This window comes from Falco rusticolus, chromosome 7, assembly GCF_015220075.1.
Source record: "Falco rusticolus isolate bFalRus1 chromosome 7, bFalRus1.pri, whole genome shotgun sequence".
Classification (NCBI taxonomy): domain Eukaryota; kingdom Metazoa; phylum Chordata; class Aves; order Falconiformes; family Falconidae; genus Falco; species Falco rusticolus.
The window spans coordinates 51,603,685-51,629,727 of record NC_051193.1 but is presented as its reverse complement, the minus strand read 5'-3'; the positions used below and the strand labels follow the sequence as shown (position 1 = coordinate 51,629,727).

General features: G+C 43.3%; 1 protein-coding gene across 3 annotated transcripts in view; it reads right to left on the bottom strand.

Moving 5' to 3' along the window:
* The window catches only part of LOC119151266 (deubiquitinase DESI2-like), a 58,052-nt gene that overhangs the window by 7,420 nt on the left and 24,589 nt on the right, over positions 1-26,043 (bottom strand). For all 3 annotated transcript variants that reach the window (XM_037395017.1, XM_037395019.1, XM_037395018.1), the window contains 3 exons: positions 13,054-13,126; positions 11,661-11,754; positions 10,504-10,645 (listed from right to left, as the gene is read on the bottom strand). In XM_037395017.1, coding sequence (XP_037250914.1) covers positions 10,504-10,645; positions 11,661-11,754; positions 13,054-13,126 — 309 coding nt within the window. The remainder of the gene's footprint in view (positions 1-10,503; positions 10,646-11,660; positions 11,755-13,053; positions 13,127-26,043) is intronic.

Sequence of the window (26,043 nt, the reverse complement as noted above, 5' to 3'; positions counted from 1 at the left end):
GCCTAGTGAGCAGCAGGTTATTGTGGATAGAGATAAAATGAGAAGAGAGAATACAAGAACTCATAGGAACAGGGAAAGCCCTTCTGTCTGGCAGTGTTGGCAGGACTCCTAAGCAAAAGGTTCTGGTCTTAAAATCCTATCAACACACTTATTTCATTTACACTCCTGACACTTCTCATTTATCAACAGGCAGTGGTGAAAAGGACAGGGATTTTCTTTGCCGTGTTCATTTGTGAAAAGGAGGCATCTGTTCTCAGGCATTTGCACACACAAAGACTCAAGGGCTCCATGACGGTGTGACTAGAGATGAAGTCCCCAGATAATATGAACTAACTTAACTCCAAGGTATTATGCTTATTTATAACAGATAAGGAAAACAGGTTTGGTAAGACAGATGCAAAAAGCATATAAAATAAAATAGATGGTTTAAAACACCCACACTTACACCAGCCCCAGACATCTTAAGATATTTTTTTTTTCGAATTTACTCTTGATAATATCATCACATTTAATCTTTTACTTGGCATCTCATACTATTCCTCCGCAAAATAGATAGATAAGGAAAAGAAGATGGACTGAGACCTGAAAGGTGCATGTAAGAGTTACCCACTAATCCTTTTTGTTGGACTACAGGACTCATGCAGGATAGCAAGGCTAGAAGGGTTAACAACAGAAAAAAAAGTTTATACTTTTATAGCAGCTTTCATTCTATTGACTTCGCAAATACTTTATAAATTTAAACAACTACACAATCTACACCTAGAAATCTCATTTTACCACTGCAGAGAAGCCACATCTGCAATGCAATATTTATTAACTGCATGCAGTCAAAATTGTGCATACATTTGGGCAGAAACAAAAGAAAAAAAAGCATTCATCTGAAACCATAAGGATAAATTTATGGGTGCAGGACATCTTTACTAATAAACTTCTTCTAAACATACATGGTTGGTTAGAAATGAGAAAACAAACACAGCCTGTTCTCCATAGAGCTAAACGTTCAAAGGCTGCTGCAGTGAAGCAAGTCTTTCCACAGTCTTCAGTGAGGGCTAGCTCAGGTGCCAGAAAATAAAGCTTTCCTAATGTTCTTTCATGTCCCGTGGTTGTTGGGGATTTTTTGTTTGTTTGTTTGTTTGTTCGTTTCCTTCTCTCTTTTCTGTCTGTTGGGAGCATTGTGTCCCCTGCCATTATCAGAATCACAGGTAGGCTTTTACACAACGAAACGGCGATCTCGTCCTCTACAACAGAGGCAACTGAAAAGCAACCGTTGACTAAGGCAAACCTGAGTTTTACTTGTCTACTTAGGATCTGCTGAAGACTGGTTTATAAAAGCTTCTGCCGCTTCTGACTGCGACTCAAATGCCACCTGAAGCTCCCTTCTCTGGTGTTTAATCCTTTCTCTCCGATAGCTTTCAGGCTAAGGAAAGCTTCCTATTTTTTAATAACGTCATAGTGAGAACTCATATGTGGCTGGGGATGGACCTGAAAAGCTTCAAGCTTGAATTATTCACTGGTGCTTAAAAAACTGCTCTCATTTGGTCCATGATTCAGCAAATCTGCCTTTTTCAAAGAATTTGCTAAAAGTCAAGCTCCTCTAAGAAAAGCAGGGTTCTGATGCAAGTTTCTTATATGCTGTCAGCTTTGCCTTGGCTGAAAAAGGACAGCTGAACAGACAGAGATAAAAGAATATGCACTATTATCTCCTGTCACTTCAGCACAGCTCCACACCCTGTACCATTAAAGTAAGATGCCTCTGTTCTACCAAAGCTCCAGCCACATTGGCAAAGGACAACCAAGACAGCCACGCCATCAGGGAAGTATACATCAGACAAAGCTCCAAAGCCAGTCACAGAAATATCTTACACCGTACTTCAGTCAGGAGAGATGGGTATTTCCTGCTAGTCACACTGTTATGCAATGACAAAGCCTCCCCCTGCTACTATCAGTGGGACGGATCTTTAGCAATATTACGAAGGAAAGGGACGAGAAGCCCTAGCATCCCACCTAGATGTAATCCACAGGCAAGCAAGCCTAACTGCACCAAGATCATCCCCTGCCTCCCAGGGAGATTCAGGCTATGTGGCTTCACCAAGCATTTCCATTCCATCTAGCATGCAGGTTTAGTAATATCACGGTGGTGTCAGCATCAATGCCTACTGCAGTCCTCTGAAACCATCAGGTTGCAGGATTCACTGTGCAGACTCCATCTGTTAATCTTCAAGGTATTTCCTATTGGAGACCATCCTTTTAGGCTGACTTGAGAGAGTCTTCCTGACTTCAGGAGACTGGGAGCTATTTACCTCCCAGGTTGAGCACTGCAGCTCTGCAGCTGTAAGACTGACTACACAGCATTCAGTTGTGACAGAGTCCATTACCTCTGCTTTGTAGGAGCCAGCCTCATCTAGGATGCTAAAGAATTTTGCAAGGCTGACCTAAGCCACCTCAGATGCTTAGGAGACTCTCTTCTCCTCCCATGTCAACAAACAATAGGCCAAGCTCACCTCATTAACCTCAGGTGTATTTTCCAAGGCCCCTTCAGCCCAAGAACAAGACCCCCAGCTCCCCAAAATAATTTTCTCTCTCTGGAAACTTCTGCAAATTTTACAACTTCAAAATGAGCTTTTGAAACCACAAGCACACAAATTCTCTCTTCGGCTGAATTGTGTTATCTCCCTGTTTATGTAAATATTTAAAGTAGGACTGTTTCCACAGGAGAGGATGAGGGAGTCCCTGCCTAAGAATGTCTTGTGGCTGATCTTCAGGAGAATTTTTGCTAAATATAGCAGAAAAGGTAAATAAATCTTTAGTCCAGCTTGCTCTCCCACACTTCAGCAAGCTTCTCTTTATCCAGGATGTTCTCAGTTACTTGCAGATGAGTATGTCTCACCAGCCAGAGGTTCTGTTTGAACCCACAAAATATCCTAGCAGAAGTTTTAATAAAACTATCAGATCCCTCTAAAAGGCTCTGCTTTTGATGACATGTTTTACTCCGAAAATCCTAGGTCAACTAGGAAAATCCTAGTTCAACTCCAATAATTAGTTCAAATTTTAGCCATTTACTCAGATGGCATCCCTGAGCACTGTCCCCTGGATCCAATCCTTTGCAACAAGAAATGCTGAGCAATAAGGAAACAGATTCCTTAATATTTAAAGGAATATAAAGAGGCAAAAAGGATCAATGGGTACAAAAAGAAGCTGGATAAAGGGATACCAGTCTGTTTCCCTGAAGCTTTTTTAATTCCTTAGATCCAAATGACCCTGGAAGAGCTTTCTGAAGAATGATCACGTGTGGATGTGAACCATGCACACTGAATTCACGGTTGATTCTAGTCTTTTTTAATAGATTTCTCTGGGTATAAGGGAAAGACGTGATAATTTGGGCAAACAGGGATGTTTAACTGTGCTTCATCATCCCTCAGTCATGTGGCTAAATTCTGCTTTCCTTGACTCCGGGGGAATTCGTAACAGACCATTCAGGTGTTTCTAAGCCAGATTTGTCCCAGGAACTACTGCTGATTCTCGGACCATACTCTTAAAGATACAAATAGGTCCTGCTAACACACACTCAGCCTTCTCCTGCATCCTTCTTTTTAACAAAACAAAACAAAACAAAACAAAAAAAACAACCAACAAAAAAAACACCCTAGGGTAGTTTTACAGCAAGACAGATAAATAACTCCAGGCTGAGAAACTGCTATGAAATATAGAGGGGTTTGATCTTTTCTGGCATTAAATTACACATACAAATCAGAAAGAAATCATTTCCCTTTCAAGAGGAGGGAGGAAATACATGATAAAAAAATAAAATCTTCTGTCACAGCTGTCCTCAGGTAAAGTTCCAACATCAACAATTTTTAAGGTTAATCAGATCAATGCTTCTCAATTAATTTCCTAATTATGATGAGCATCAACTTCATATCTTAACAAAAGGGCCCGTAAGACCCACTAACTTTACTGCGATTCCACCACTGGTAAGGCTACTGGGGAATAAAAGATCTTCCCTGGTGCTCAGAAGCCACACCTCTTTGATAATTATGTGTCATATGCCCTATAGCAAGGTGCTGAAGAGTTTCCTTAAATAGGGATCATTCCAGTTGCTTGGCAGTAATCACATTAACGAAAGGAGAAGGAATGATTCCCTTGAGTCATTCCACTTATCTTCCATTTCTGGTGCTGATTCAAAGGTGTTTTTCTCTCTTCCCATGCTGGTTTGCCCTTTCCTGAGACATACTGTAGCAACTGTCATCACTCTGGTAAGAACAGAGCTCCATAGCTTATCTTAGACAGGAAACTTCAGAAGCATGGAAAATTGCTGGTGGGAAGTGGAGTGAGTCATCTTCTGTTTGTGAATGGGCTAAGCAGCAAAAGCTTTTTCAGTGTCTTTAAGCTGCAGCGACATAGTTTGGTCCTTACACTCAACACAGGAATATCACCAGATTGGAGAAGAACCTTGAAGCAGAAAACCTTTATTCTCCTTCTGATCCTCTAGCTATCGCTATCTTCTCTAAAGAAGCTGTCCTCAGATGCTGTACACTCACCATACACCTCACCATCCGTAGGGCTCATATTCTTATATGCCTGTACTTGAAGCCCTGGCAGTCAATATTTCACCTTCATGTGTATTTAGGGGTACAAGCTGTGCCAAGTATGCTTTTGCCTTGCCTATTATCTGCCTTCCACAAGTCCAAATTGTATTGCAGACTTGCAGGGCAACCATGAGCTATGCTCTTGCATTGAAAAAAGCCCTGTGACAGCAGTTTCACAATTCCCTGTATCTACATTCAGCTACCTTTATCTATGTCCAAAGAACAGTCCTGGCAGTGAAGCATGTAACTGCATGTCTTTCTTGGCGTCTCATGGCACATTTCCTTGTGGCCTGCTGCTGCAGTGACGAGTGCTCCTGCAAAGCAGTGGCATCATTGGGACCTCAAACCTGCGGGTCCTTGTAGGAGAACTTGGAGCCCAGGAATGACTTTAAGTTTGGCTTTTTCCTGGAACCAGAAATGTATTGCTCTTCCTTTGTGTCTGCTTTACAGCAGTTTGTAACTTTTGTCCTTTTGCTATTTCACTTCTCATTGTTCTGAAAAACCAGGAAATTCGATAAATGGCATTATGGAAAGGATTAATTATTTTAGCTTTTCTTTTTGTTTTAAAAGGTTTTTCTAATATTCAAAAGCCAGTATTTTTTCCATCTGGCAGAGTTTAAACAGCCTCTTTTATCAGCCAGGACAACTCATAAAGAACATAAATATTTTGCAATTCCTTGAAGGGCCATTTGAACGTATTGCTGTACATGGGGGATTGTTAGGAACATAGTGACTTAACAACAGATGATCAAACAGAAGGGCTTTACCCAATATTGACATGGTCCTAACTGAATTCCCCATGCATGCATAATCTCATTGGAATGCTAGAATCCCTGCTGTTTGCCAGCAGCATTACCCACCTGGAGTACCGACACACAGAAAGGCACATAAGCTCAGAACAGGATGGGAAGTTTGGGATCTGCTGCTGATGGCCTGACTGATTTTTCTTTGCAGAAATTGCAGGCATAAGTCCCCCAAAAGGATTGCACATCCTCCTGGACAGTTTATTCAGAGAGCATGGTCCTGATACTCCTTGATTTGGGGGACTGTCAACAAAAGCAACATGAAAGGAATAAGCTTCTGGTAGGCAAATTGCTAATCCCAGTTTGATGAACTTCTTCATTTTAACCCAGAAAAAATTTGCTTAAGTGGTTTGTAAATGCAGATGTTGTGGGACCACGTTGCAGGATTCAGAGTTGCTGAGGCAACCCTAACTAGATTTTCACTGCTTAGAGCAAGCTCCCTCACCTTCCCACACCAACATAGATGGTGAGGGTAAAGGCAAAGGGGTATTAAGAAGTGGTGTGTGTACCAGCAACCTTAAATTGAAGCTGGGCACATGCACAGGGAGTGCATCTGATTTCTTTGTCATGACTCTCCACTAGGAAATTCTGCCCAGCTTCACATCAGAACTTCCTTCAAAACTAATTAAGATGGTATGCGGCACTTATTAGGCAGAGACTTTTGCTCTCTGGTAGTTCTTCACTTCTTAAATAACCCAAAGTTCCCTGCTGAAGAAGAATTTCTCAGGAAATCCACAGGAAGAGACTCCTGATCATGCAGCATGTTCACTGAATCACTTACTGAGAAGGCTGCCATGAAATGGCATTGGAGAAGATAAAGTCTGAACCGCTGCTGCTGAAACCGGGGCATTATCTGTTTTCTTTCCACAGGAGCTGCTTTGTGAGTAGACACAGCCATGCCTCTTTGATCCAGTAGCTGCTCATTAGAAGTCCAGAGGGAACTAGCAAAGCGGGGAGAGATCTAAGTCTCGAGCAAGTATGAATATGCTTGGCAGTCTGCAGTGTGGAGTAAGGAAAATTGAGATCTAAGTGCCAATGAGGGAGTAACAAAGCCCCTTGCAGCTTGCAAGTGAATGTGGACAGGAAGATCACAAGGCTCAGAAGAGATGCATGGCATTGTAGGGAGAGGGTCAATGCCACAGCAGCAAGCAATTAGGCTGCAATCACACTGCAAAGTGAGTTTTTCTAGAGGTAGATAGATTGTTAAGTAGATAGGTGGTTAAGTAGAACTTATCTGCCTGTACCGGACTTGCTACAGTCTAAAGATTTTTCAAGATGCATGGCCAAATAGCAGAGTCATGAACGTAGGGGCTGGGTGTGCCCCTAACCATTAGCAGCCAGCCTGCATAGAACTGTTAAAGGTAAGTTACCATTTACCATGGTGGGACCTGAGGCATCATAGTATTAAACAGGAATCTGACAGAAAAATCATTCGTAAACGGATGTAGACAGAAGATTTCAGAATGGACGTTCTATTTGCTGAGAAAACACTAGTAAAGGGCAAGAAAACAAAAATTTGAAGATACAGCCCGACTCCTGTGGCTTCAGCAGAACTTCTGTGGATGGGAAACGTGGCTTACAGGTCCTAGCAATGGACATGCAGCCGTCATCTCACAGTGTGATCCTGAGAAAGCTGACCTGGGAGGGAGAACCAGCCATTGTACCTCCTTCCCATTCCCTCTGCAGAATCACGACCTCAGCCAGCAGGACACGTGGCTGCATCTGCCCTCAGTCTGTATGACCAGATGGTATCCTCCCAACCCATGGCCCAGCCACCAGGGCAACATCTGTATGGATACTAATTAGCAAGCCCACAGCCAGATGAAGAAATTAAGGCAGTCAAATGCAGCTACACATGGCTGTACAGCCAGATTTCAAGGCCTGCCAGACAGACTTGTGTAGACACATTAACTTGTACATTGCCACAGAGCTATAGAGCTCTAGCTTGCTGATACAGAAACAATACAAGACATAAATCAGCTAATTAGCCTTGGCAGATAAAAAAGCTGTCACTATAAGATTTCAGAACCCTTTTTGAAGGAAGCAAATAACTCGGCACACAAAAGCGGATACTTAGGCACAGAGCTTGCCTGGCTCTACCCAGGAGGCTCAGAACAACCATCTCCTGAACTCACCACAACTGCTTATGCCCATAAGCAGAAAGGTCTAAAGGGCTGTAGGGAGCAAAGCTGGGCATTCCATCTTTCATGCTAAAAATTACGCTCCACCCTGATGCCCCTCTGCGGTGAAAAGGCATTGTGGTACTGATAGCATCACCTTTCAGCTGGGCTACAGCAACAGAGATGGAGAATTTATACTCACTCAAAATCCTTGGCTGCTTTTTGCGTGGCTGGAGTTAAATCCCAGTTCCAGTAAGCAGTTTCATTCTGTTAAAGAAAATGTCTACATCTTTTCTTCTAATTCTTTGAATACTTTATCCAGTTTCCTGACTTTAACTGCCAAATAACACAGCTATGCATAAATAGATGTTAATTATTATTATTGCTGCTTCACAGATGAAGAGTCTGAAGGAAAGGGCAATACAAACACTAAACTGACTCATCTCAGAATTGGGTTTAGGGCACAAATATCAGTTCTGTTTTCTGCCCTTTACGGTGAGCCATACCTACACAGTCTTGAGAGCCACTCATCACGTAGCCCACACGTTCTGCAACTATAAGGCTGCATCTTATAGCTCTATATGGTAAGGCCTGGAGCTTCCTAATGTGGTGATGTTTGGTTTGTCTTGTTTTAATGGGAACTACAGCAGGAAAGGAAAAACAAAACCCACTAAGGCTGTAAAGTTAAGCAAGCATTCAGATGTTCGGAAATGAGAATAGAACCTTTCATTGCTTTCAGTTCAAGCAGGTTTTGTCTCAGCAGATTTCAATTAGTCTTTCCTCCAAGAGGTTAGAAGTGTCCCAAGATAAACTGTGCTACTTCTCACCCAGCTCTGAAACACAGTGATTGCCAAATTACTCTGTTTACCTGAAAGGATGGAGAAATCTGTCATAAGGCAGCCACGTGCATTTCTTATGTTGCTGACTGAGGTATGTTGAATCGCTAGGACTTTTGCTTAGTGTCATCAGCTATTTCTGTATGAATTTCAGCTCCCATTTGCTGTAACTTGATGCTAGAGACCATCCAGGGCCTTCTGCTCCTTGGGCTGAAGCACCACATCCTCTGGTGATGCATTTGTAATAATTTAGAGAGGGGTGATAAACCCAGGCACGTGTGAAGAGCTGCTTGCCTACGAAGGATTTACTTAGACTGACCTAAATCCTGCATAAATTCTGCTCCTGGGAGCAGAAGTGTCAGAACTAGCCATTTAGGCTTTTGTTTTATTATCAGGACAGGTTATGGGGCAGTGAATGAGCACACAGAATCCACCAAGAAAGTTCTTGCTGGAAAACTTAAACCTAAATTCCACTCTGGTAAAGATGTTCACTGAAGGCATGTTGAACGCAAAATTTAAAATGATCTAGTTTATTAAGATCTCTTATTTGACTTGTGTTTGGCAGGTTGGACAAGGAAGGGGCAGTGAGAGGTTCACTAATGTGTAGCAGCAGAATCAAGGAAGGATGGCTTTGAGCTTGTCTTGGACATGAGACAAATTTTACATATCAAAGTACATAATAAATAAGCAATGGCCTTATTTCACTGCTGCAGGTAAAGGGGGTTTGGGTTTTTTTAGCTTTTGCTAATGATCACACAGCTTTCTCCTTGGTTTCCTTCATAACTTTTAAAGTTCCCGTTTTCTGTTGTAGTAGTTTGATTATTTGACTCCAGAACAGTAGTATGGCTAACATTGATTTGATCACTGTACTGTTTGAAACTTCATTCTCTGTTTGTACCAATACAATTCCTTTCCTTGTTTGCCAACATTTACAGAAAGAACTCAGTCATTTTCTCTTTCTATAATTAGCAAGGATAAAACCAAGAGAGAACTGGTTTTGCTAAGAGCCTAAGCAGGTCCCTTGTAAATGAATTGCTGGATCTTGGATTCACTGGGGATTTTCTTACAAAATCATACAGTATTTTTTCTGCAGAATCTCATCTCACTCGGGATCTGTGATGGGCCTTTTGGGGGATAAATGGATACTTGTGGTAAAAAAGGTTATTGGCATAGGACTCTTGCCCCACGTGAAGAAGAAAGGTGAGAGATGTGTAATGAATGAGGATGAGGACTCCAGAAAGAGAAAGTCTAATGTTAAAGCAGTTGAACTCTATTGTGAAGAATTATATTGTCTCCTCATGTTTGCCATAAAACACCTACGGAAAGCACAGAAACTTTTTATCGGTCACTTCCATTTTGTGCTTTTCTTGTCTTTTTCTGGCACTGGGTCAAGATCAGATTTACAGAATTCAGATTTACACAGGGGCTGAATAATCCCACCTTAACCAAAACACACTTTAAACATCTTGTCTGAGGAGTGAGGAGGCAGGAAGCTTCCCCCAGAAATAATCAGGTATTCAGGAATCAAAAATCAAATATCCCAAATTAGCAGATAGTTGGAATAAATGTGTGCACTTCTCTGTGCTTCAGTTCCTTCTGAAGATAAATAACAGCTCTGTTACAATTCACAGTGGGTTTGTGAACATGAAAATTAATAAGAACCAAATATATCTATGAGAAAATCAATACTTTTTTTTAATGGGTTTTGGATGGTGCACATTAAATAAGGAAAAGGGGCACCCACTTCACAAATACTGCAAATTTTTGTTTGCAAAACACTGGTAAGCCATTTTTATTCCTTTGCAGATCATGTGAGGTTATTTGTGTTTGTTATTTTTAAAATGATGCACATTTGCATGCTAGCCAGGTCTGTCCTTCCAATTCCTGCTCAGTGCCTATTCAGTGAACCAAAATGCAGGCACTCCTAATTTCCCACACAGTTTAGACCAAATGTGCGATAAACCTGCTGCATCTCCACCTCCTGATCCCATCCCTTTCAACGGCAAAGGGCTTCCAAAAACAGCAAGGGCAGAGACAGGAGATTTGACTATGGGCTTTGGACAGGCAGGCTGTGCTGACCCCAGTTCCCTTTCTGTGAGTGCTACTACAGATTAGAAGCAGAAGAAAAATTAAAAAATAAAAAGGTAGCTGTGCCCACCTCAGCCAGAGCAGCAGAGAAGTGATTACAATTCTTGTGCATCAGGTGGTACGCATTTCCTTTGTACTCCTTGCCCAGTTCTTCCATAATCTTATCCACGTCCTCTTCCGTGAAGTCTGTGGTGCCCAAGGCAATGGATTCTCTAGTTAAAAGCAAAACACAGAACAGGAAACATGGAAAGATACAGTGAAGAGAGTGATACATACCCAGGGAGAAGGAAATGATCAGACATTGGCAAGAAGGACACTTAAAATATGGACATGCATATCTGGGGCTATCAGAAACTCTCCTAACAAAATGACACCGTAATATCTCCAGAGCTTATCCACAAAGCATGTTACAGCACTGGCAACAGCCCCAAGAGCTTCCTGCTCACCACCAGGGAATTCTCTGCTCTCACTCAGCCCATCATCCCATGACAGAAATTTCCAGTAGGACAGAGATTTTTTTTTTTCATGATTGAGAGGGTTTCCATGGTGTGGGCCAGGAAGGAGCAGACAGAAAACTTTATGCAGAAGCCTATTACTTCTCCCAGTCTTAACTCAGCAGCACTCATTCTTCTAAAGGTCTCCAACAACCTTCAACATAAACTGGCAGCCTGGGGAGGTCGAGCCCCACCTGCCATGGGCAGTTCCTTGACCCACAGCCCCACAGTCTAAGCACCTTGAACACCACATTAATGCAGCATCCGCTCAGACTCCTTTAACGGCTGGTCTGTGCCCTGTGGCAGCGTAGCGATAAACACAGGAGACTACTTCTGGTACCCTGTGCAGTATTCACAAGTAGGTGATACTCATCAGAAGACTTGGTTTTATTTTTCCCTCTGTGCAACACACAGTTACTCCCATTCTTGCTGACAGGTGGAACTAGGAGCACAGAAAACAAAGAGGATGGGAAAAGAGAACTGCACTCATTTGTAAGCATGCTTTTAAGCCCTGCCAAACACAGTTCAGCACTGTTCCCTGTTAGGTATACACGCTGTTTTACCCAGCTCTAAAATCCCTGCAGGGCTGCCTTTGAACTGGGATCATCTAAAGGCTGCAGGGCAGGTTCTTATGAGGAGAGGGAAAGGGGGACCAGGGGACTTTTGTTTCCTTGCTCCCCCTGCACCGATGGCCACCTGGGGCAGAGGGGAACATATAGAAAAGTGCCCTTACTTGAATTTAAAGGTCTCTCCAAGTTCTACCGCACTGCCAGGTGTGATCTCGAAAATCCCACTGAAAGGGTAGGGATGCCCTCCATAGGCAAACTCTGACAAGGAAAGAAACAGACTGTGAGTAATCGAATGAATGCAATGTCAGGAAGAACTCCATGGCAGCTGTCTGCATGGCTCAGCATCAGCACCAGGGGCTGGGCTATTGCCAAAATCCGTTTCAGCCAGATGCTGAAAGCTGTTTTCTCTGTCCAGTTACCTATCAGCCTGAGGATGCCCTCGCAATTTCCCTCCATGCTAACACTACTGCTTTCCCACAGCACCAGGAAAACTCTTGAGTCTGTCTCTGTGCCCATCCAGGTGGCTTCCTCTCAGTGGAAAATTCTGTGGTGGAGGCATCTAGATAAATTATGAGAGGCTGTCAGTGGTGGTACTGAGCTGGAAAAAGTCCTTTCTAGAGTAGGGAGAAATCAAATCTTCTTCCAGAGGGATTTACAGGCAGCGAATGGGAATTCTTTGCAGAGAGCTGAGCTGATTGAACTCCGCTGCCTCAGCTCGCAGGTCCAGCCAGGAGGTCCCTCCATGTCACACAGCCCATGGACCTCACAGTGACATAGAGGCCATCTCGCACAGCCTGTGAAAGCTTCTGTGCTCAAGGTGGAACATGGCACCTCAGGTGTTTTGTACTGCATGGCACTGGCTAAAAATACCATGAGTGAATAGCTTGAGTCATTCCCATTTAATGCTGAAGAAGGAAATGGGAAGTCTGTGATGCTAGTCTGTCCTTCACTGTGCTACAGCTGTTGTTCCTAGATCCCTTGACTGCAACTTTTGCAATGGGTGCTCTAATCAGCTTGAACCCCATTCAGACCATTTCAGAAGTCTTACATGACATTTTCTTTTCCTTGTAACTCTGCTGTTTCAAAAGAACAGTTTCCAAGATCTGGAAATCCAGATTTGAAGACTTCCAGAGCATAGACATTTTACTGCAAAACAGATTTACCCTGACAGGGAATTAGCAGGTGCATATGCAGGTCTCAAAACAACCACTGATCTGCCTCTCTTCCCCCTCTGCCATTTCTCCCATGTTCTCCCCCCCTTCTTCACTGCAGAATGGCTTTCCAGCATCGCTTGGTCCCTCCTGTGTGCCATTCCTGCCACACACATGCACAAGCTATAGAGCCTGCAGTTACAGGCTGAAAATACATGATTCATGACAGAACTGCACAAGCTCCTGATGGACTCCACAATGGACTATGGAAAAAGAACTGGATGAGTTTTTCATTCCTCAAAATATTCTTTGCCAAAAGCTGTAAGTATAAGGTGCTTTTCTGTGTCAAACTAGCCATACAGTTGTCCTCATGTTCTGCAGGTAGTGAAAAGGAAATACTTCATACCTCTGCCGTAGATCTCGATGCCAGAGTGGAAGACACCAATCCCCAAGGTGGAGGTGTATTCATTTATCCAATACTACAGTAAGAGAAAAGCCACAGTTGGAAGCATTAGTGGAAAAGAAATACACGATCTTGGTCTGGGGTATATCCCCCATCTTCCATTCTCAGGGCAACTTCTCTTAAAGAGAAGAGTGATTTTGAAATTATTTTGAAACAAACAAATCAAGACTCCTTACAGATCAACAGAAGTGGGCACTGTGTTTATTATGGCTGGCTGGGATTAAGTCTCCAAAAAATTCTCATCTGATCCTTTCCACGTAAGGCATTAAAACGTGTATAAAGACGTAACTGGACCTGAACCTGCATAAACCCAGCTGCTACAGGATGTGTGATTATCTATCCTTTCACTTAAATAGCTGACACTGAGCCAGTTTTACCAATTCACTTGTCTTATCTGATCTTCAAAATCTTGAGTTAGAGAATCCCCAAACATTTTCCACACACCTTTTTACATCACCTCCCATCTACCTTTTATTAAGCTGGTTTTAGGCAATGAGATCATAGACACAGAGGTCCGTTCCCTCTGTAGGTCAGACAAGCATGATTGGTAATTATCTGTACGACACTGGTAACTGCTTTATAGGGAAAAAAACAAAAGAAACACAGTGCATGCAAGTCAATATTTTTCTCAGAGGCATCATATACTATAAAGCACTGTTCTCAGAAGAGACAAGGGCTTGCTGCTCCAAAATCAGGTCCAAGGCGATCACAACTTCACCAAAGTCAAAACCAAATTTTCAAGAAGAGCTATTAAGTGACTTCATTGCTCTGGAGTCCAGCACTTCCCCAATTACATTAAGAGCAGAGTAATACTGCAGTCTGGTGCATGCATGCAATGTTCCTCCACCAAGCGCTGCTCAGGGCCTGTTTCCACCATACCGTGAAGGGCAGTGCAGACACCCAAACAAGCCTCAGCTAAGCTAATTCTGGAGCGGGAAGCCGTACAGCCATGCTAGGGCAGCACTGCACTGGAGATAATTAGCCCTGCTCAGCACCAGTATTTATTAGGTTAGCTGCGGAGCTGTGCTGCTACAGAAATGATGCTTTCAGGCACTGAGTGGAAACTGCCCATGCCTGGTATATTTACAGTTTGCCTACAGCTACTGTGCAGTAAAGATGCAGCTCTAATAACTCAGAGCAACTAAACTCGCATTTTAATCAAGCACTGCAAGGAAACCGAGCATTGTTCCCTTGCCCCTGAACAAGGACATGGTAGCTTCATTCAGCTAAATTTCTCTTTTTGGTCTGGTAGCTGGTTCTGGCGGAGCCAGAATAAGCTGCACCTTCCCTGGTGTCTGGCATCGCTGTGCTGCCATGGTGTAAGAACGGCTCTGCTGTCAGGTAACCAGAGGTCTGGCATAATCCATCTACTTTCCTCGCACTGCTTGCTTATGTATTTTTGATGACTGCAGTAGCTCTGTAAATTACCTGGAAATGCTTTCCGTAAGACCAGTGCTACTGTGGAAAAACACAATAGCTTTGATACAAAAAGTGCAGTCCCGATCCTGACTTAATGTATGGCCAGTCTTAATACCTCAAACCATATCCCCAAAAATGCTCGCCTCTGGCAGTACAGCAGTTCCCTTTCCCTCCAGAAAATGCTGCGATGCTTCTTGTTCTTTGTGAGGTTTGTTATCACAAACAATGTATTACTGCAGGAGGGCAGCAAACCACTTGACCTCAGCTGGACCCCTGCCCACTGCTCTCTTCAGACCTTGTATAACCCTCCATTTAACTCTTCACTTGAATTATGCAAACTCTTGTTTTTAGGATACGTCAGAGCACTGAACTGGAGCTAGGTCAGGTAGCTCTGAACCTCTGCCAGCTGAGACAGCACATTAGCAGTGAACCCTCTGCTGAACACCATGCCTGGTATTTAGGGACACAATGTGCCTTTGCCTTCTGCTGCCCCTCTCCACAGTTCTCTGTTGCCCTGTCCTCTGCGGCAGGAACATCCCTGCTCTGACTGGGGAAGAGGATACAGAGGTGGAGGCTGCATACAGAAGCCCATATGACACCAGTCACATCTGCTAAGGAGAATGAAGCCTGTCTCCCATAGACACACAGCCCTCAGTTCAGTTCTTGATCTCCCAGATCTCATGGGTTAACTCCTCAGCCTCAGTAAGCTTCACAGAAACGCTGGTTTGCAGAGACCCATTGTAACAACTCCCAGAGGACATGGTAAGTAGGTTGTCTTCTTCCCTTAGGCTGAGCTATTGTCTCACAGCAACAATACAAGCACAAGATGCCCAGGTCATGCCAGCTGCTTTGCTTGGAGGAGTAACTAGCAGATAGAGAAGGGAGACTTTTTAAATTAGAAATGCTCTTTCCAGTTATCAAAGTTAGGGCTATCTGCAGAGACGGGTCTGCATCAGGCTTTGTATTTCAAACATGACAGTAAACTGAAAGCTGCTTGCAGCTATGGCTTTTTCTTCCATTTTAAAGTTTATGTTGGATCCAGACAACAAATAAACAAACAAGCAGGAAAAACCAAAACCTTCTCCTTGATTAACACGTTAAAAGTAAGGCACTGAGACCTGATCACCTCATATATGCAGAGCACTGTCAGTTCACGAGCCTTCCCTGTCCACCAACCACTCTTGTTCCCAGCACGGAGCCACAGCCCCCAAAACCCACCCTGCTCAACGCCAGGAGCCAGGCTGCAGGACAGCTCTGAAAACACAGGTGATGAGGAGACTCCACCAAAGAGAAAGGAGAGAGAAGCAAAGGTGTTTCTCTGGCTGATACCACGTGTTGTAGGATTATGACCATCACGTGGAGATTTCTGTATTTAAATGGTGTATTTTTCAGTATGGATTCCTTTAGTGAACTATTATGGACTAAGCTGCAACAACCTCAGCCATACCTGAATTTGAAATGAACAGCAGCTGTACTGGTTTAGTACTTTCTTTCAGATAACTTCAATAACACAAGGGTGTTATCTGCATCTTGGTTCTACTGATACGATGTTGATATGATGTATTATCAAGACCAAAAAGCAAAGCAGCTCTGAATCATGGCTGCTACTGTCCTCATCTCACCCCTGTCTCCAGGGTGCTGCAGAATCTGCCTCGGGTATGTGACTGAACATGCAGTGAACGCCTCACGGCACTTTGGCACAGCCCATGGCTTGTCTCAGGAGGCAGCTATGCTAAAGTGAACATGTCAGTCACTCGCTAAGTTGGAAGAGAGAATCCAAGCCAGATTTGAAACCAGGTTTGTACACACATGCACAAACTGGCCTTGTTTTCCAAGGAGGTTGCAATTCTGAACAGCAGAAACAGTCAGCAAATACCCATCTCTAGAGTAAATTGGATATTGCTTAGATTGAAAACAAAAATCTGCAGCCTGTTCTGAGTGAGATGAAAAAGCCAGGGAATAGAATACAGCAGTATCTTAAAGGGAGTTGTGATTCATGCTTACATTACATGCTGCGTGCAAAATCGTGCTGTAAACCCTACACAGAAGGACTTGGAGCATTCTGTCTCATTTCCATCTTCAACACAGACAGAATAACTCAGAAGTGAAGAGAGGCAGGGAGGAAAGCTAGCCAGACTGTAGCTGCTTCGCAAAAGCAGCAGGTAGCCCAGGACTCAAGATTCAAACCCAGAGAAGAATCTCTTTGCTTTTACAGTTTGTAGTGTACCAGTTAAGAGCTTTTAATGAAGGTCCCTGATGAAGTAGGATTTGAAATTTTCCAGGTTTTGTTCAAGTCTTCCCTGATTTTCTGGTTGTTTTGGCTCAGAGAGAGAATATCTGGCAAGATAGTTTAGATTCTGGGAGATACTCTTGAGTCAGTTGTGTTAATCAGCAGAAGTGAAAGTTGTACTGGGACAGTGAAAAATGCTCCAACATCCCAGAAAGGAAAGAAACTAAAAAGCTTCATTACATTGATAGGCTTTCGGTAGGTCCAGAATGGAGAAGCAGATGGCATGATACTAGCAAATTATATCATCCTGGGACTTTGAGAACTCCTACCAGAAACATGGGTTTCCAGACAGAAGAGGCCCATCTGTGTAACCACTAACTTCTACCATCAATTAATATCATACTATAACACAGACATTTCTGTCACTTTCTTTTTACCTCCCTACTTCAGACCATTATTTTCCATGGCATGTCACAAAAACCTTTCCTGCATCGCTGTGCTGAGCAGCTTAACTAACCAGCTCCCTAGAGGCTGGAGACAAGACCACCTCTGTGAGTATCTCAGATACTGCCTTCTCTGAGCAGCCAACACATTAAGCAATATTCCATTTATCAGCCCAGTACAGACTGGATATTCCACTCCACAAGATCCATCCACTACTGAACAGACACTACTCCATCCTTCCTTATGATCTATGTGAACATACAGAAAAGAAGTCCACCAGGAGTTGCTAAATAAATCTGGTTTCAGCAAAGAGTTGCAAACTCTGAGTACTCAGTGTCATAGAACCTTGCCATGCTCTCCTACTCTTCACTAGGTATCATACAAAATTGTCATCTGAGCCAGGATACCAGGCTAGACAGAGCTTTGCTCTGACCTAGCGTGGTTGCTCGGGTGTCCATGTATGAAGACACACTACTTAAACAAGACACCTTTACCAAGAATTGGTGCAGATGATAAACCAGTAACTAACTTAACCATATCTCCTCTCAAAGCACATCTGCTTATAATCCAGTAAGATTACTTCCTTTTCCCTGTGAATCCACTGGCAAAGCTTTGATTCTAGGATGAAGGAAAAAAAAAAGTAAAGGAGGATGAGAGTTACAGGTGATACTCTGACACTGCTGGTGAGCAAGGAACACCTTAAGGGACTGAAGGAAATGGCCAAATCACCTCACCCTCTGCTTGTCTTCATGGAACTCTGCTGCCAACACAAGTCAAATAACAGACTGTCTGCCCTACCACTTGGGCTTGGGCTTGGTTTTAATCCTTTCCTCTTTGAGGGCCAAGCCACACACTGTAACAGCAAGCTCTCCTTTGCGGAGAATTCTCCTCTCTGTAGGATGGAGGAGCTGGTTTACTGCAGAAGAGACCCTTGGCTCAACAAATCCAAGTGGATTTGAGGACCCAGGGCTCCAGCTGCTAACTAGTGTGCTTCATGAAAGCAGTCAGACTGGCAAGGAGCATTTATTCACACCTCTGACTTTACAGACTATGTAAAGTCTTTCCCAGAGGCTTTGTCCTGGGCTTAGCAGTGCTTGGCCCCTGTGGGTCAACTTACTTAGGCAGCCTCATGAAAACATGCAGAAGAGTGTGCGTACTAATAAATGCACTGATAGGTCATATTTCAAACACCAGGACAATCCTCTGCAAAGTTAAAGTTCAACACAAAAGGCAACATCAGATTGATGCAGAAGACCAGCCAGGGAACATCAAAGTAATAGCTCAGCATTTTCGGAGATGTGTTGATCCAGATGTGAAATATGAGAGCACAAAAGACAAAACTAGAGGGGAAAGCTAGAAAACATCACTTTAGGAAACCAGCGAGTAAAATCCCAGCGCTATACAGTCAGCAACTTCAGAGGAGTTTCAGTTCCACCCAGTACATTTTTCTAAATGGCGATTCAGACTCTTGGGGTGACAGAGGTGGAGAGATACAGCTCAAAACAGATCACAGACTTTATTCCCCGAGTAATACTTGCAGGAGTGAAGGAAGCCTTACCTCAACTACAGACATGCGGGACAGGGGGCTTCCCGTGTCAGTCATGCTGCAGCAGCGCTCACTTACGCTCCACAGCCCGAGGTACACACACAGTCCTGCCAACATGTCTCAGTCCTTATGCTGTTCACCCCTTCTGGCCTGGAGCTCTAGTAATAAAAACTCACTATCATGTGGGATGACATGAAATTATACAGCACAGCTGCTATTAGCAAGTTTTCTTTAGCAACTGGGTGAGACCCAAGCTCATTTAGATGTGACCTGTCTCTTGCACTCAGTTCTCCAGAGGTCCAAGGCTTGTATATTCACCAAGCCTAAAATGCTATTTTCCTAATATACGGTGAATACAGATTAAGCAGGAAAGGATTTAAATGCACGTGGGCAGACCCGCAACTAAAAAAGCAGCTTAAGTGTATTGAGGAGTGATAACACAGACCTGTCTTTGGTACTTCATGCCTGGGAAAAGCTATCTGGGTAGGTCCTTACTCCAGCACATGGGGAATGTGACTCTTCCTGGCTGGAGTAACATCTCCTATGTCAGGTCTTCTTCACTGTTGGCAAAAGCTATCGATCTGCAAGTACTGGACCAGGGTGTGAAAGCCCATCAAGTCACTCCAAATCCAATTAGCATACCTGACTAAAGCAGGGGCTTTTGGCTAACTTTCACTTAAATTGCCAGATAGTGTTAAGGAAACAAAATACTGCAGTAGTAGTCTCTGTTTACAAACAGGCTCAGCCTCCAGTTCCAATAGGCAATAACTTGCAACTTTCAAGAAAAACAGTTCCCAGAGTGTGGGCGTTGGCCTATTTGCAAACCACCCAACTGGCAGAACTGATCAAAGCTTGAGGAACTGCAGGTTTTCTTCCAGGAGAGCATCCAAGTACTGAGAAACCTGCAGCTTGCCTCAGTGCAGCCAGAAGGCTTGACGTAGCTCTAACAAATCAGGGATACAGGGCCTACAAGGACCCCAATTCAGAACCAGACTAGGACACTTCAGATTTGAACTGGGACAGGACAACTGGCTCAAAGAACAAGCATCTTGAGAAGCAGTCACATTCCAGAAAAAAAGAAAGAGACAATGACCTCTTGGCATACAACTGACTCTGCTCTGGGGCGTTTTGAATGGAAGGAGCTTCTACAGAGGACAGTTCCTCACCCTTCAGGTTAATATACTCTAATAGACCAGGAATTTCCTGGAAAATGACCACCTGAAATTTACAATTCATACTGCTAAACATATTTCCTCATTCCCTCATGCAAACCCACAAATGCTAAGAGAAGAGACACATGGCAAGATGATCAACTGCGTCCTTCAGAGGAACAGCAGGCCAAGCCCCTGTAGGACAGCAACCACCAACTCTGTCTCAGCAGCTCTTACATTTCAGCCAGGTTCTGCTCTGCAAAGAATATTCTCCTCTCAGGTTGTGCTAAATACATTCCTTAGCTGTCTCTTCAGGATAAATTCCTTTGGAGGTTGTCATGGCTTTTCAGACATTATAATATGCTTCTAAATTGCCTGATGCATAAGCCAACACTAAAATCTTTGCAATCATGAAGCATAAAGAGCTTATTTCAGTGGCTTCTAAAATGCTGTGTGTGAATTAAAAACTGATGATGATGCTGAGGGAGAGTTTGAAATCTACTTATGCTTCAATGTTGTGACGCAATGTGATTTTAATGGAAGAATAGCAGGCCAGAAAAAATACTAATCATACTGCAGAAAGGAAACTATGCGTTTCAGCAGTTAACTTTTGGGTGTATTCAGGATATTCTTAATTAAAAATCATAAACAAGTTTAGCTGCGAGAATGGGATACTTTCAGTGTTTCCACTTACAGCTTCATCCTACAAGTCCTGGCTCAATGTACTGGTATTACTTGAACACTCTTATAATTTTCTGCTTTCTCCATTACTGTTCTATTTTCTACCCGGTTGCACTGATGACAGGCACTGCCCTGAGCAGAGCTTCCTTCCTGCAGCCACATCTGGGAGGAAGTTTACCACTATGTTATCTTTTGCCCCAAGCCATACACATTTGTAGACTGCTATCTACAGCTGGTCCAGCACGCTCTGCATTAAATACAATTGACTCTTCCGGGGACAGTGAATCTCATCCGACCTGTGGTTCAGAGCTTGAGTGGGAATATGCCTTACCAATGGAAAGACAGGGCAACTAGCTGCCTAAATTGAACAACTACTTTCTGTCCCTGCAGAATGAACATCCCTTTCTCTTATACTTGCAAGTTCACACAGAAGCCAGCAGAAGTTAATCCACCAGCCCAAGGGTCTGTCACACCAGTCATGACACTAAGGGCCCAGCTTGGGTGCCTGTGTACACAACATGGTGTTTGTAGTAGATTGTGTGTGCCATATGAGAAGCAATATGCCATTTTTCCAGCTTCCACCTGCTTCCCTTAATCTCCGTCCTGACCATGCCTGAAGGAGTCAGCTGAAGGGGCCAGGGTGGGACTAGGGACACCAAACAGAAATCACTGAGGGGGAGTTGCTGGAGGTGGGTGCAGCACGTGCCAGCACCACAAGCCTGTCCCAGACAATGGTCCCATAAGCAGCCCTGCAGAAGGACTATCTGTGCTGTTACATACCACTTCTCATGCTGTATCTCCTTAGTTTTGACAACTGTCATGCACAATCTTAATCTCAAGTACATGAAGCCAGAAAAAAAAGCATCCCTTTGCAGGATTACACTGAAGTGTATTTTCTCAGGGACGTGCCTGAGAAACTTGGGTGTGTTATGAACTCAGTAAAGCGATAACGCCTTTGCCTTAGATGCATTCATAATGACAAATTGAGAGATATTCAAAAAGAACAGCAGCAAAATGATCAGGGAAATGGCGAGACTGACTTTGAATTAATTCAGAAGAGTTAATAGCTTGGCAAAGCAATGACTAAAGATGACAAATTTGCAAACATTTGAAGGGCTGACATGAATTATGGGAGAATTTTTAAGAACGATACAAAAGGATTGAAGGAAGAGTAACATACTCCGCTTAAAAAAAAAAAGGGAGACTTTGGCTAAGTGTTTAGAACTTCCCTGGCAGTAAGAAAGCACAAGAAAACATTTGTGTTACTGAAAGCCAAATATCAAGAAGGCCTTAGTGTGCCTGTGTAGGACAAATGTTCAATGGTCCAAAATGTTTTCCTCATGTCTAGGAGGCTGTTAACATCCTCAGTGGAGCACATTTCAGTCCCTGCACACCCACCTGCATTGTGAGCCCTCAGCCCAGTCTTCAGGGCATGTCAGGAAGCAGGCTTCCTGCCAAAAAGGATTCAGGTGACTTGAAAAAAAAATGCAGGGAGATAAATACCTCCTGGTGAACTGGTGTGTAAGGTATCTGAAGCAGATAGCAGATGCTTTGGCTCTGGAACTAGCTTGGCCCAGACATGCCTGGCAGGGTCAACAATATGGCCTCAGGGATCTCTGTCCTTCATCTTGCAGGAAAGATGTAACTTAGAACTGTAATGGTAAATAGGGCTGTTAAATGATTTCTCAGATGTGGAGCAATGCTGTGGCTAGGCCCTGCTCAGACCAAGAAACATTAACAGCTCCTTCTCCTTGGTAAGGATCCTTGTCGTCTACTGTGGGACTCTACAGGTCTTTTTCTCCAAAGAAGAGACCAGCCCTATCCCAACGTCCAGCATTGCAGAGGGAAAACAGACACTTAGCGCATCCTTTGAAAATGCACTCCAGTCTGCAAATCAGTCTTGCCCAGGCCAAAGCAACTGCCTTAGTTCAGAAAACCAGGCTGCAGACAACAGGCACCCCAAGCCCTCACAGAATGGCTCATTGCCCAACAGCTGTAGCATGCCCCAGAGTGCTGAAAAGCACAGTTCGTCTCTCTGCTTTGGCAGATTGGTAGCAGGGATCTGAACTTCAGCCTTTCAAATCTAAGATGGACACCCTAATTGCCAAGTGTATCTTCTCCATTAAAGTGATGTATGGACAACCAAACAGCTTCAGCAGAAGAGACTGGGAGATCCATGCCATCAGATACATTGGCAGTTAAGACTTTTCTACCAAGAGCTCATCTAGATCCTTGCTCAGGTTCCTGAATTTCTCTCCCATAGTAGCAAAATGCTAATATGACACTGATTCTTCCTTATTGGCTTGCTCTCTCTTGGAGTGTTTCTGCCTGGCCAAACACCAATACAGACTTTTTTGGCTAGGTCAGATGGACCAACACTCAATGCCCGACCACTAAGGCAGATTTCTTGGGAACTCTTCTTGGGTTTCTAATGAAAACATCCAAAACACTAATGTCTTTCAAGCTATAGCATAGCTCAAAACACAGTAGTGTGAAACACCCTCCACTATGCTATCTCCATTCGTAAGTAATTGAGGAACAAAGTATTGCTCAGCAGGATCCAGTTCATAGGCACAGCTGTCAAGGCCTTTGGGAGAGAAAAATAATATTTATGACAAAAAGACAAAAAGTCTGTGCTCATCCTGTTAACAGGGGGTGGAGTGTCTGCTCTTCTCCCTGAACAGTGTTTCTCTCAGTTATCCTCTGACAGTTACTCAGACCTTCCAGGTGATCCACAAGGCTTGCTTATCTGCCAAGGTCAGTCTGTCTTTTCTCCAAACCACATCTAGTCAGTGGTCCTAGTTTTGGCCGGGATACAGTTAATTTTCTTCTCAGTAGCTGGTACAATGCTGCGTTTTAGGTTTAGTATGAGAATAATGTTGACAGCACACTGATGTTTCCAGTTGTTGCTGAGTGATGTTTATACAAGTCAAGGTCTTTCCAATTGTTTAGACCCTGCCAATGAGAGGGCTGGAGGGGCACAAGAAATTGGGAGGGGACGCCACCAGGACAGCTCACCCAGATGAGGCAAAAGGATATTCTATGCCATAGAACATCATGCTGAGTATATAAACTAGGAGGGGTTGGCCAGGGTGGGCAGATTGCTGCTCAGGACTGGGCGTTGGTCAGCGGATGGTGAGCAATTGTATTGTGCATCACTCAGGGTTTTTTCCCTTTGGATTTTATTCCTCTCTGCCTCTCTCTCCTTTTCATTACATTTGTTATTAGTATCATTATTATTTTATTTTATTTCAATTACTAAATGTTTTTTTATCTCAACCCATGAGTTCTACCCTTTTTCCTGGTTCTCCTCCCCATCCCACTACGGGGGTAGGGGGAGTAAGTGAGCAGCAGCTATGTGGTTGCTGGCTGGGGTTAAACCACAACATTGGGCAAGGGAGAATCACCTCCAAAATGCCAGGCTGTGACCATCCCGAGGAATGGGATGTAATAGACTAACAATAAAGCCCCTATTGTCAGGCACATGACCTTGAAAATTTTGATTGGCTGCATGCAGGCTGCTTTCATCTTTTTTTTGGCTGGAACATTCATAAGTGATGCCACCTGAAGGCATACTGTGCTGAGGTAGAACAGGAATGGGGAGAAAAATTCAGAGATGGTTACCAAGTGGAAGGAATTAGGAATCAAGCTTGACTCAAAGCTAGAAATTTCTGTAAAGATGAAAGGATTAAAAAAATAACCAACAAAACAACAAAAAGAAATAAAGCAAGGGGAGAGAGAGAGAGCAGGTTCATCAGCAGCATCACCTGGCTCTTTGCCTGTCCCTGGAAAAGTAAACCTCAGGAATTGCTACCCTAGAAATCATGAGGCTGATGATTGTTCCTGTGCATGGCAGAAGAGGCAACTATTGAGGTATATACCTTCTATAAATTTAAAGATATACTGAAAGGTTGTTTGGATTTGGTTTTTTTATGGTCTTGGGTCAGGTGATTCTGATACTCTGCTCCACTTTGCAGTTTTCCTAGGATTTCAAAATACTTTACAAGCATTAAATTGCTAAGCCTCAAAACATTTGTGTTAAGCAGGAAGACATTCTTCATTTCAAATGTAGGGAAAGAAACTACCAGCATGTAGCTTGTGCTATGTCTATGAAGACACGGGAAGCAGAGGTGAGCTCAACATCCTGACTCAAAGGTCAACAATCCAACAACACTTCCATATTGCCCACCAAAAAGAAGTGACCTATAGGACTATCATGAGGTTTGTTGAAGTGGGAAGTAGTGAGGCTGATCCATCACAGCTCCTTTTCTGAAAGTGGATATCACAGTGGCTTACTTTGCCAAAGACACTACAACCTACTGAAAAACTAGCATCCTGTTTGACAAACACAATTAGAGAAGAAAAATATGGAGGAGGTTTTTCAAAATTTCAGCTGTGAGTTTTTTCAGCTTGAACTGTTCCTGAGGAGTTCTATCCATAAAAGTCAAACCACTTATTGGCAACGCTGTACTCATATTTGCATTGTAACCCAATTCATTAATGTTTTCACCAAGGACAACAGCCTGCTAGATACACAAGGCAGGGACATCTACTCTCTTTATACCAACAAAATATAAGAAACTAGTTAAAACAACTTTTGACTTCTGCCTGGTTCCTACATGGATAACTACTTGGAGAAGACTGAGGTAACAACAAAGTCATTGTAATTACAGCCATCACAAAGAGGTAAGAAGACCCTTTATGATATCACACAAAGACCAAGAACACCACAGGCAATACAATAAATAGTTCCTTTTGTTCCATCCCATTAATGCAGAGCACAATAACATATTGTTTTCAACCTGTTGTGCAGAGACCCAAGGGAGACACCAAACTACTTCAAAGTAATCTGCAGGCTAGTAGGCTCACATTTGTCAGACAAAAGCTGACATCTTCAGTAGGGGAAAAAAAAACACCCCAAAAAATGAGAAGCACACAGATCTTAAAGAAAATTACTGCCCAAAAGAAAGCAGAGAAAAAATCTTAGGTTTAAACAGGAGGTGGAAGCATATTCAAACATCCATAGACAAACGAATGAAGGATAGTCCCATAGCTAGGATGTCAAACAAGGACTTGAGAGGTTCCCATTTCCTGCTCTGCTATGGACATACTACAGTTTTACTTCAGACCAGGTCAAAACTAAAGTTTCAACAGCATGATACTACATTCAAACTCAAAACTGTGGTTCTCCAAATTCTTCTTCAAATTCCTGTTTCTGCTGAAGTGTTTAACACCATCAACATCAGTAAGCTAAAAGGAAGACCTTCGCACCCCACTATAGCTAAAACAGGTGGGCTCCATGCTTGGATAGTGACAGTCCCCAGCAGAGATGGGGACGCCTGCTCTCCTTTCCAACACTTGATTGTTTGCTGCTAGAAGTCTACAGACATAGACCTCACCCTGGGGTTCCCAATGGCAGCAATAGCACCTCATAACCAGGAGTTACACCTCCCCACAAGCAA